The sequence below is a fragment of the Agelaius tricolor genome, unplaced genomic scaffold, assembly GCF_023055355.1.
Source record: "Agelaius tricolor isolate 1412-34295 unplaced genomic scaffold, bAgeTri1.0.p SCAF_27, whole genome shotgun sequence".
Classification (NCBI taxonomy): domain Eukaryota; kingdom Metazoa; phylum Chordata; class Aves; order Passeriformes; family Icteridae; genus Agelaius; species Agelaius tricolor.
The window spans coordinates 8,287,523-8,300,631 of NW_027269287.1; the positions used below are offsets into that span (position 1 = coordinate 8,287,523).

At 38.5% G+C, this 13,109-nt stretch overlaps 1 protein-coding gene across 5 annotated transcripts in view; it reads right to left on the reverse strand.

Moving 5' to 3' along the window:
• Window positions 1–1,763: 1,763 nt before the first annotated feature.
• SKIC3 (SKI3 subunit of superkiller complex) overlaps window positions 1,764–13,109 on the reverse strand; it is a 47,147-nt gene continuing 35,801 nt past the window's right edge. For 4 of the 5 annotated variants that reach the window (XM_071448585.1, XM_071448586.1, XM_071448587.1 and 1 more), the window contains exons 35-41: window positions 12,465–12,593; window positions 11,724–11,845; window positions 9,740–9,898; window positions 7,530–7,682; window positions 5,676–5,806; window positions 5,001–5,124; window positions 1,764–3,579 (exon numbers count right to left, since the gene is read on the reverse strand). In XM_071448585.1, coding sequence (XP_071304686.1) covers window positions 3,502–3,579; window positions 5,001–5,124; window positions 5,676–5,806; window positions 7,530–7,682; window positions 9,740–9,898; window positions 11,724–11,845; window positions 12,465–12,593 — 896 coding nt within the window. In that variant the 3' untranslated portion in view covers window positions 1,764–3,501. The remainder of the gene's footprint in view (window positions 3,580–5,000; window positions 5,125–5,675; window positions 5,807–7,529; window positions 7,683–9,739; window positions 9,899–11,723; window positions 11,846–12,464; window positions 12,594–13,109) is intronic. The other variant, XM_071448589.1, reaches the window with a different exon arrangement.

Here is a 13,109-nt window from a genome sequence, read left to right on the forward strand (position 1 = left end):
TTCTACAATTCTTCAGTCTTTTTTGACAGTAGTTGACTGTACAGTGGTGCAAAAAATATGTATCAGGTGCTCTGTATCTCTGTTTTGGAAAAAACTGTGTCTGCACACTCCTATCTCTCCCTTTTTATACACTTAGCACAAACAGCTGGGGAAGCTGAGCTCCCATTCTCCTAGAAGTGCACAACAGAACAGTGTCCATCTCAGATGAGGAGTAAGTCTATTTACACTTCCTACAACTTTGGTAAATCCACAGCACCAACTCTGCTATCTGGTAGGCAAACTGCAGAGCCACAGTATCAGCATCTGATGGAAAACTCAAGAGTTTTGGTTGTGGTCTTGAAAAAAAAAAAACCAACAAGAAACTCCTGATGCTCAATGAAAAAAATAGCATTAAAAGCAAACAATTCCCCCGTTTTTTAAAAGACAGACAGTGTCTTCTTTCTGCCACGTCACATGCCTGAGGTCAATCACAGCTGTAATTATGCTTGGTATTGTCCAATGTATTGGAAGACAGCTCCCAGTAACAAGAAGCTTGCAACCAAGCTGCTATTTTTTTTTCATAAGATACAATAAAATAATGGGATAGATTGGATATAATGTGATTTGTATTAAACAGGGGTCAGAAATCTTTGCAGAGACAAAGAATCAACTTTTAATGTGTTGAAAGCAACCACTATTTAATGAATTGTTCCTATTCTTTTACAGGACTTCAGTAAATGAAGTCCTGTTCATGAATCTCTCTCTGCTCAAATACAGAACACAAAACGAAACTTAAAAAAAATCAGAAAGGCATGAAAAAAACACTATCCAAGTGACCTCCCAGAAGAGTGACCACCAAGAGCAAGCCTTGTCAAGTCTTAGAGGTGCTCTCTCTAGTGAGAACCAGCACGGGGTTAAAAAAGCAACCTCTAGTATGTGAAGCCATGAAATGATCTACCTTCAATTCATTAGATCTCATTCCATTCTGCCTTCAGCATAAACCAACATAATAACTTATAGTTGGCAATGTTTATTTTTTCCCCGCTTTACAGCAAGAGCAGCCAAAGAGCACTGACTTCCTAGGCAGTGAAATCCATAAGCAATTCTCAATTACCCAAATCAGTGATGCATATGTGCCTTTGTATTTTGCTGTGCTCTACATTACATAAAATACATGGCTGTCTCAAGTGGCAGGAATTTACAAGCTTTGCCAGTGTTACAGCAGACTTGCTACAATGTGCAATTTTGTAGCAGCCATACATTGCTTAAAAATCAGGAGAGCAAGACTTTTACCTCATGTTGTTGAATTTTACAAAAGCTTAAATTTAAACTCATCTTCCCTGAGCACTTTTCTCTGAGTACTTCACAACTCACAGAGATTTGTGGAGTTTTTTTTCCTACAGTGCATGTAATACAACTTCAGGCTGTATTATCTTATTCAAGAGCTCATCACTGTTTACAGTAAAAGCAATTTCATGGTATTTTGAGCAGAAAAGCACTCTACTACAACATTTTTTTCCTAATACAGAACGCTCACAGTTGACAATTACTCAGCTGGCATCTCTCTGGGCTGTTGTCACCTGTTGGCTCTCCTAGATGCTAGAAGGCATTCAGGGCTCAGTACCAGCAAAGTCTAGGCTAACGCTCGCACAGAAGGATTAAGAGGGGCAGGCAGTTGCTTACTGTGCTGCCAGGAGGCTGGTGATGACAGCTTTTCCACCACTAGAGTGGGTGGCACACATACCAAGACCATATGCCAAGGATACAAACCATAGGCTGCAAGAATTTCTCCAGGTTTTTAATAGCAGCAAGCTAAAAAAAGTTACAGCTACTCTTGAGAGTCATGTCTGGCTTTTGCAGCATTTCCATTTAAGATTTGTAGTTGCTGATAGTTCAAGGCTATTTGACAGCAGCTCTGTGAAGTATAATCAATCTAAATTTAAAGAAAATAATTTTAAGGAAAAGTGAGAGAATAAAAGTGTGGAAGATAAGGAGAGATTCTTGCTATTTAAAGGTTTCATCTTACCTCCACAGACTAGAAGCCCCAGCCCACTGAGCTGAGTTTTCCTGTTAAAATGAGAGTGGCACACTCTCCAGAGATTAGCATGTGTCACTTGCACTCCAACTCAGCATCCTCTTTTCTGTAAGCCCAGAACAACAGGTTCCAAAAGCAAGTGCATGTTCAATGCTGTCCCACTGCATACTTTTGAAGTGCCCTTTCCTGCCTATAACATGGGATTGTATAAGCCATTGTAAAACTCTGCTGGACAGAAATTTTAAGAAGATTTAAACAAAAAAACTGACCACTATCATGACTCCTGTCAACAGAGTGAACATCCTCATGGTAACTTCCACAGGTCAGAGTCATTGCTTTATTTATTTTATATTTTCATGTACATAAAAGTAAAACAACAACATATCTGAAGAACGGCTATCATAGTTCATCCAATTAAGCAATCAGCTGCTGAGTTACCAAGAGATGACAGAAGCTGTCTGCTACCCAGCTCTTAAGATTCTGTGCCAAGAAAACCTGGCAGTAGAGTTAATAACTGTACTTCTGTGTGCGTCCAAATGATGCCTCAGTTTTAGCTTTTATATTTTTCAGATTCTCTGCTGCTTTAGTGTGTAGTTCTGAGCTTCATATTAAGGGATGGTAAGCTCTTGTCTACCTACTCCTCACAGAGTAGGTAGACAAAACAATTCCTTTCCTGGCCTGGGACCAAGGACAACCACCCAAATCTCAGGCCCAAGAGCATAAATGTGGACTGAGGAGAGAAAAACAAGGATGTGGCTTCATAATCTAAAGCTGTAACTGGACAATTAACTCCAATATGCGAATGGATGAGAACTTATAAAAGTGAGAGACCTCGTGACCAGTCATCCATTTTGTGACCATTCTGGGTTCATCTTGGGTTGTAGCCCTGGCTGGGCTCTTGTACTGCCCAAAGTGTATCCACTGAGGCCTTCCAATAAATACCTACTTTATTCTTTAACTCCATCTAGTCTCTGTTCTAGGTCAGCCTTCATAAGGCATCAGTTCTGGTGACCCAGATGGGACAGAAGGCATCTGGAAGACCCCTGGACCAAAGGAACACCCAGCTCCTGCCCCCTACTCCTGCCAGCACTCCCGGGAGGGGGCCCCAGCTGCTGTCCAGGAGGTATCAGAGCCCAAGAACCCTCAGACCTGACAGAGATGCAAAGTAGATAAAGGGGAATTCTGTTTGCTACATAAGTTAGGGGGGAAATACTCTATTGTGAATAGCAACAAAGTTTAAGTGGGGGAAGCAAACAAAAGCAAATTTCAGGATTTTCTTTTCAAAATAAATGTGATTTTATGTGTGTAACTCAACATGAAAATAACCTACTTTTGTTCAAGAAAAAGCAAAACTAAAGACAAGGCTGCAGTTGATGAAACAGAAAAAAATAAATCAGACACAATAAACAAAACAGCCCAAATTCTATCGCTTCTGGGAGCTAATTCAACTGGATGAACATAAGAGTGTTTGCTTGAGATAGTCCATTCTAGGCACTTGATGATAATTTCTCATTGAGTTCCAGAGCTCTAACATCTCCATTAGCTTTGGCATTTTCTATAAGCACCTGCAGAGAAAAATAAAGAACGACTTGAGAATTTAAGATTTTTCTGTTATTTTCTTAATGGCAATCTGAAATGTACTTTTTTAATTCCTGTTAGACAGTTTTGCTAAAAGATCATCTAACTAGATGATCATTATCTAGATCATAATCCCCAAATAGGAAATACTCAACATTACACATCAACTTGCTTAAAAGATCCAAACTCTGCGCTACAGTGACTGTAATCACTTCCAATGCTCTGTAAAAGCATCACTGATTACTTTGACAAGTAGTTACCTGCTGGCAATTAAACAAGCAGACCTATTTTCCTGCTGACACACACTTGTCCCTTGCTTTGTATAAATCTTACCTTTATATAAATCTCCATTTGCGAAACTCAAGTGTTCTCTGCAGCTGCTTTAAAAAACTGCCACATCCTTTTCCCTCCCCCAGTTAAATTCACACTTCCCTGATTTATTTTCCACACATCATATTTGGATCTTTTCTGTTAGGGACCTTAAAAAGAGGTTCCACAGTAACCTAATGTTCATAAGTTTCTGGCACATCTCTTGTAACCCAATGACATTATACATACTGAAAAGGAAAACCATTAAGCAGAACCAAGCAAATCTCCAGCCATTATTATCATCTCATCAGCAGGGACTATAAAGGACTTTGCAGAAGCAAGTGCAATGAGATCATACCAGGATCTTGTGAACTTATTAAATCTAGCTTTTTTAATCTATGTCTAAGCATGTCTGTGTATGGATTTTTGTCTACACCTTTTTATATGTACCTCCAGATCTACTTGGTATTGGATTCAGCATTTCACCAGGGAACAGCTGATAATATGGGCAAAAGACTTCATCACCACTCTTCATTGAGTCATTCAGAGTATACTCAGATTTTGAGGAGAAAAGTAGCTCTCATTATAAGCCAAAATGAATGACACCCCACTTGCACTACATCAAAGAGCTGCATGGATTTGTGAGTTTAATCAAATACATTAGTGAAGTACTGTCAACAGAAACTAATGCAGCATCTACTATGTACTGAAAATAATGTACCATTACACACAAGCCTTTAAGAGAGCACAGAGATTCTGCTGCTCAGATCTTTTGGGCCAGGGACATGACATGTTCCAGCCAGGCTAGAGGGTATTAACATTATTATTGCTAAAATTTTAATTAAATGGTCCTCATGTCTACTGAAGAATCACCATTAAAACTGTTCCAAGTTTGGACTGGGGACTTTGCTATTTATTTTTCATTACTGCATGGAGGAATGGAAGACATTCAAACAAACTGGTGTTGATTTCACAAACTGAAGTACATTTGCACCTCAAGAGCAACACCTTCCTAGCCTCCTTCTACCCCACTTCCCAGCTGCAAGTATAATATCAAAAGTAAATAGACAGAAGTTCTGTATAAGGTGGACTGTCTTACATCTATTAATTCACAATCATCTTTGGCATACAGATGTTGCAGGAGGTACCAGCGTGCCACTGACACTATGGTTTCTGGATTGGCTGGCTGGTAAACAATTCTCTCCAACATTCGCCGAGTTTCCCTGGAAACATAATCAAAACATAATCCAAATCAAATTCTACTGAACAGGCCCCATGTAACATAACAAAGCAAGCAACAATGGCCAGAAGTAATATACGGGAAAGCCCTTATTGCACTTCCTGCAAACAGTGACAAGATGTGAAAGTGCAGAAGAGAAGGTAATTGGAATAGAGACGAAGTGTCTATTTTAGACACAAAGTCTAAAATTCTGTTTCGCTGATACTATCTTCCAACAACAACAAAAACACCTAACAAAGGGATTTTCAAATTCACAGTGCCATTAGAAATCTGGTAAAAACTGGCAACTACATGTAGGGATGTCATATTAATTCATTGATGCTCCATCAGCTTTTTTTTTCATAAATAATGGAAGATTTGGTTGCTCCCCACATCATTAACTCTTTCTCCCCTCTCCCTTTTATTTGCCACACTATTTCAAGAATTAATTTCCGCTTTCAAGTTTGTTTAAGTTCTTGAGCTAGATCTGTAGATAATGACCACTTGTATTTTTAGACACAGTATTCCACTGACAACTTAACAGATCATGCATACCTTGCTCCCATTTTGTGATTATATTGTAGCAGGGCTTGAAGCAGAGCTGCCAAAGGGGAAGGAGAAAGTTTCAAAGCTTCAGTCGTTGCCTCCTGTACCAAGGATGGCCAGTGCTCATTTGAGACATTAGCCTATTATAAAAGTTGAGAAAAAAATAAAGAAAGAGAGTAATAAAAAAAGAAATTTTAAAAAATAAAAAGAAGAAATATCAGGGGGAAAATTACTTTATTGTAGTATATTTACATCTCTCTAGAAAGCAGGTTTTATTCAAGCTGTTCTGAGAAGTATTTGGCACATTAGAAAGACACTTGTTTAAAAAATCCCCCAGACTAACAGTGGTTAGAAGTGCCTAGAAAAGTCATATTAACTTATTTAGGATCAGCCTTGCCAGTATTCCCCCCTGCTAATTTGTGCACATAGTCTTTTTGTTTTTTCATGTAAGTTTTACTAGTGCTTCAGAAACCCTTGCAAATCTTCATACCACATATAAAACTATTCAAGAATGTAAAATTTGTCCCCAGAACTGACAATTTTTTACCAGAAGTCAAAACCAACTCCTAGACTGCAATCACCTAACAGAGCAACTATTGAGCAAAGCTATATAACTTAAGAATATAAGCAAAGCAAAGAAAGAAAAACTGGCTTTGGAAAAACCTTATTATCCCCATTGTGTCTGGATAGCATTCAAATTACTGTACTTGAAAGGGTGACCAGATCTTTACTTGGAAGATAACTGGGAGACAAGCAATTTTCAAATACAGAGCTTTCTTGGACCTAAGCAAGTTTTTCACCAGGCTTTTATACATTTCATTAAACCAGTGCAGAAATGCCAAAAAAAATCCACCTACAGCTTCTCTGCTCACTTAAAAAGTTGAGATGAGATAATCAAATTCATACTAATCACATCTTTTAACAAAATCTTGTTTATTCTTAGGCAATTCAGGCCAGCCCTTGAAGAAATAGTATTAATCAATTTAGGCAGTATCTTGAGACCTCTGAAAGCATTTAGGAGCAAAAAGAAAGCAGACCAGTAAAAACTGAGAGAATTACAGCAGGAAAAATATTGTCACTTGACAAATTCTGACTTTGGAGGACAACTCTCTTCTCCAAAACGGAGAACAGTTTTGCAGCTTTATCCTCAGTAAATCCGACTGTCTTTTCTTACACAAGATCTCAGGATATATGGGGGCTGCTTTGCCTGATTTTGATTACTGCTGGGTCATTCAATAATTAGTGAAAAAGCATTCGCCAAGATCACAGCAGTATCTACATTTTACAGTAGAATTTAAATTCTGGTAGTGCACTTCAAGTTTCTAGAGTGACACTGCTTGAAGATAATAAACACTTGCCAAGATCCTGAGATATGTTTACCTTGCCCCCCCAATGCAAGGAATAGAGTACTTTTCTTTATTCCACAAGATACAATTCCCTTAGATTGTTCTTAGGTTTCAGTGCAAGGCATCATATCTGGAAATGACCATACAGCATAAAAATATTTGAAACATGACTGACTGACTTCTCCAGGCACCAATGAAGAAAAAACATCTGTTGAGGCAGTTGTCTGAACAAGACAGACATTTGAGGGGTAGGCCAATTTGGATGATCAAACTAAAACTGTTATAGACAAGCCTCACTGAGCAAGTGAGCCTCTTAGGCACAAAGTGGCTCTATGTGATTATTATGTTGCAACCTGTCTTACAGAGACATGTTCTACGAATACTCCACTGCCCCTTGATTCTATTCTCTAGCTGTCTTTCATAAAACGTAACAGGGGCATAATTTAATGACTACAGAAGCCTTCTATCCCACCAACTTCTGTGAAATCATGCAGTAATGTTATGCTGGTTATCCTACCATGCAGATTTCCAGTGCGAGCATAGCTAGCCTGAGCAGACTGGATAACTTCCCGTTCCAGCTGCCCTGCTGTGATGCCAACTGCAGACTCTTTCTGTAACACATCTCTGCTCCAGTCATCATTCTCTGAGACTGATATATTTTCGCCAGCCACTGAAAATAAACATCCAACAAAATCAGTTATGGAGCCACCAAAACACACATCCATTAGGTAATACCATTTAGTCCAATTTATAAGAGTATCACAGCATAGTATTAGCTGTGCTAATATTATGCACCCAGTCCTCATTCCAACAACACACTGTGCATTGCCCTGCAGAAAAATTAGTCTGCTGCAGAGCTGGCAGTACACCTTACTACAGTAAATTATTTTGAGAGTTCCCGAGCCTACTCACAGACTTTTTTTGATAGCTTGTCTCAGCTGCTGCCTGCTCTGCCAGCACAAGATGTCCTGGATTTCCTCATGAAGAGAAGGAAAAGGATTCTAGCTTCTCTGTCTTTAATTCTGTAGTCATCACACATTTTTTGAAGCAGATGCAGCCATATTTGCAAATCCTTGTCATGTACATGATATGCATGAAGATGTGCAAGCCATATTTAGAAATATTCTTTGCTGGATCACCAAGTAAACAAAGTAATTCCCTTGCTTTTGAGCAAAGGCCTCTAGACTTTTCCTAGCTAAATACTGCAGGGTGTTAGAGGAGGCAAAAATTATCAATGCTTTCTGGTACATAGAAGTTACTCCCAATTACAAAGAGCAACACATTGGAAAGTACTAATTAGCACTAGTGAGACCGTGCATTCTTGACATCAAGCTGCAGGCCTGCTTTTTAGAGTAAAACATTCATCCATGTGAAGGGAAAAAAGCTTCCCTTAGCCTCAGCTCTTTGCAGCTGAAGATGTCTAGCACTCTAGAAGTTAAGAAGAGAACCCCTGCAAAGGCACAAAGGCAGCTTTGCCAGGTCTACTTTTCTCTATTTTCCTGACAAGTCACAGCACAAAAAGTAGAACAGCCATCAGAGCAGAAGTTCAGTAGCATCCTTAAATCCCACATAACAATTTAGACAAAAGCCAAAAACTTAATCAGAAAGAAAAGTTAATGGCCCCTCTAATGTAGTAAAACTGTAAGGCATCACAATGGATAAATCAAACTCACAGGAAGTCTAGAGACAGAAAACATAAAAACATACATTAATCCACTAGAAGCAAATGTAGCAGCCAAGTTTTTCAGAATGCTATCTAAGCCCTGAGAAATACTTCCTTGAAGACTAAAAAGATCTTCCTCACAGGTATCTTATCTGTGGCCTGGATTAAGAAGACTAAAACAAATCATCCCCTTCCACTCCCCACATTACATGCACTCATTTCACTTATTTTCCCTGCTTGTAAGGAAGCTGACTTGGCTATGCAAGGGACGCTTAAAAAATGTACACAAACTCTAATTTAATTTTAAAAATGTTATTAAAGAAGAGGATACAATAGTTTCTTGCATGTTCCCTATTTTGCAAATTCAACCTGAATGAGTTCTATATTCTGAAAGATGAAGTTTCACAAATCACAGAAAAATGCGCCAAAAAAGCATTTTCCCCAGAAATAATGCTCCTGGTGTTTCTGTAGAGAAGAGCATCTGCAGCCTTCTAAGAAGCAAGATCATAATCTGTAAAGCAGCCTTGCACTGATCTTCTAAGTTCTACCCTTCACTGATCATCTAAAAATGATTACTCATCATGCCATGGAAGGGAATTAGTAAACAATGTTACTGGGAGTGATTCTCTGCAGTCAAATTACTCAAAAGAACAGTGACACCTGAAGTCAAGACATTATGGAGAAAGAGACTTATTCATTCAGGTTTTCATACCCTTAAGTAAGAAATTGTGTATTACTACAACAGGAAACCCTTTACCTCCATTTATTTTGATGAAGTATTTCATTGGCTTCTGCTCACATGGCAAATCACAGATCCCTAAAGACATTTATCTCAAACTTTTAATTCTCCTGCCTCCATGTCTGCTTGGTCTTACTAGCAGTTCTTAATATTTCAACTTTTATAGAAGTTAACATATTTCAACTTTGGAACAAATAGAATTTAAGCTGTTTTTTCTGTCACTGACTGTCAGCAGATGAATAGAATCAAGCAGTGAAATGAACGCTCACTCTCTTACAGCAGGGGTGAGAGTGGCACACCAGTCAGGGAAAAGATTGATACTTACTTGCCAGGCTGCAGCTGAGGATGAACTGGACATGACTGTCTTGCGAAGTTCCTCCAGGATGTTGTCTGGAAGTTCTTTGTGAGACTGCAACAGCTGCTTACACTGAACTTGTCTCAAAAGCAAAAATAGAGCTGGGTGCTCAGGGCAGCTTTTTAAACCCTAAAACCAAACCAATCAGAATTATCATTTTCCAGGACCAAGGACACTTAGATTTTCTATTCTGCTCTTTATAGAAAACAACATTGAAAGCCTTCTCAGGGTGCTTGAAACACAGCATTTTTCTCCTCCACTGCACAAAGGAGTATTTCAGGACTGACCCATAAAAACAGGTAATATTTTTACTGTCCTCAAAATACATTTGAAGTCTAAGCTCAATTTTACATTTTACATTTACATTTTATATTTCCTACTCTTACTGGTTTCTGAAAGACAGCTCACTTGGTTTGATAATTATTAAAAATTTTGGTCCTATTAATATAGGCAAAAACCTGTCTTGAGGCTATAAAGGACCTTGATTATGCTTCAAGAAATTTTAGTTCTCCCAAATAAGACACTTTATTTTCACTGGAACAGAAGGAGTTTACCAAACATTTCCTATTCAGTAACAGCAGGCATCCATAGAGAATTTCTTTGAACCAATACAAAAAAGAAAAGACAGAAAACTAGCTATCTGTTGCTTTACTCTGCTCAGGTGAAACGTGAAGCTTTCGCAAACCTCACTGCATGTTATTTTCTGTGCTGAAATCTCAATATTCAAAGAATTATAACTCAAACCAGATTTGTGTTAACAAACAATATTTATATTTTTCACACATTTTTAAACAAAGTATGTTGCCTGTGAATCCTTCACAACTGATTGACTGCAGTGTCTGACTCTCCACTCCCAGTTATACTGCTTTCTGAGGATTCTGGGGTCTAAAACTACCACTGAAGGTTTGTGGTACTAGGGAATGCTATCCTTTTTTCTACACTAATTGCAGACCCTGACTGTCCTCTCCCCAGGCTATTTAATCAAACAAAAATCAGCATAATACAAGCAAAATCCACCACAACCTTCCCCCCTACCAATCTGGGGGAAGGACAGATCCTGTATGTCTCAAAATCTCTGATGATTGTTAATATAAGGCAGGTCAGTAGACAAGTTGGCCAGAAAAGGAAAACACCTCACCAAGCAAACAAAGAAAGTACAAAGAAAGTACTTCCTCCTGAAAACCAGCCTGCTCAATCCCCTTGTGCGGTTTAGGTTTTTTGTTGTTTGTTGTTGGTGGTTTTCTTTAACTCCCATCCACTTTAATGAAATATACCAAAACCAAGGATCACATTTGCATGCAATTAGTAATTTTCCTTAATGAAAATCAGGGATGTGTGCTTTTTTGCTGAACTTTTGCCAAGTCTTCTGCTTATGAACACCCTCCTGAATGCTGTTAACAGCCCAGCTCCCTTCCATAGCTATGTTGCAGCATGACCTCTCTTTTTTAATAATTAAACATGTAGCATCCACTTGGAGCTCTGAAACAAAGTACCAATACAACCCAGAAGAAACGGATGTCTCCTATCCTGACTGCTTGCCCTGAATTTTGGTAATGTTTTGCTTAATTCTAGGCAGGAAGAACAGACTTCAGCTTTATCATGACACATACACTACTTGTTTCAACTATTAACACAGTTCTGGTGTTGCAAACAGTATATTGGGGAGGGGAGGTTATGCCAACCATCAGTTCAGTTGGTCAGAGCATGCTGCTAATACTGCCAGAGTTGAAGGTTTGATCCTCATACAGGCCATTCACTTCAGAGCTGGACTTGATGGTCTGATCTTTGTGAGTCCCTTTCAACTCAGAATATTCAGTGATTCTGTGAACTATTATATTTTGTATCTCTGATGGAACAGACAGTTGCTAATTCAAACATTACCTTACTGTAAAATGCGCAAAAATAATGGCTTCTGTCAATTCTACTACAATCTGCCAGTGTGACCCCATCATACCTTGTTACAAAGAGCTTCAGCTTCTGACAGTTTACCAGTCTCCCCTAGACTGGTAATAGCTTGACACAGACACCAGTCTTCAAGAGTACGGACATAATTATGTGGAAGATTACTTTCTCCAGCTGTAAAGACAGACAACACACTTAAACAGATTAGTATTTATACTGTAGTACAATACCATGGTCACAAGCTCTAGATCTGGTAAGGGAGAGTTTTTATGAGTTTTAATGTGACATGGCTCCCTTCATCAGTGGGGACACTGAAAGATGGTAAAATCAAAAGCATGAGGGGAAATAAGCATACACCATTTGAGTTAATGGTTTGAGATCAATCAAACATGGAATTTTAATTCCAGTTTTCAAAACACTATGGGCATTGAACAAGAATGAGCACCTATTAGAAGAGTTAAAGAACTCAAAATTACTTTAGCCTTTTCCTGTAAACTACTGCTGCTGCAATGTAATACACCCACATTCATGGGTGTAGGCATCAGAGTTCAGAAATACTACTTTACAAAACCATTTGAAGCTTTGGAGGGGAAAACAAGCTGCCATTAAGTATCTAAACCTATCTGTATATTAGAATTTAATGTTTTTTTTGTGTAAAATACAATTACAGCTATTGAGTAATTACCAGTATTGAGTACTACTCAGCCTATTTGCAAGTTCAGAACAGCACTGCAAGCTTAGATAATTTCAATTTTATTTTGCTTTTTTTAAACAGGAAACTCATATAGCTTACTTTTGGCTGAAACTGTAGACATAAGTGTCATCTCTAGGCCTGTTCGTTTTGGTTCAGTGTTGTTTAGACAGACAACAGTGTTTTCAGCATGACAGGCTGCCATTAGCACTGCCCAAGCAACAGGATTATCTAGAAAAGAATGGTAAAAGGGAACTCATGTCCATTCTAAATATGCTGGTAGTTCACTTAGAATGGGATTTATCAGATAAAGCATAAAAGCATACCTATCAATGGAACCATACACTGTAAATAAGATACCAAAAATAAGAGAAGTAATTGAGTTTAAACCAAGGAAGGTGATAACTACTTGCTTCTAACTAGTAAGATTCATCAGATTATAAAAGGAAGATGCCGTTCCTAAAGCCAGCTAATGTATTTTTCACAGATAGCTTCAGTGTGCTAACCTGAAGCTGCCAATTTATTTTTGACTATATAATTAATCTTGGCTTTCACTGAAGAGGTGTAACAAAACACAAAGTGGCAGACTCAGTCTGTTCTGCCCACCAGCATGAAAGTTATAGCAATAGGTGCCTACTTCGACTGCCAGTTAATTCCTATGTCAACTTCACTTTTAAATAGCCCTGTGAAGAACACCTACTACTGTAAGAGCAATCTCTGTCCTGAATTGGACAGAGTTCAGTTAAA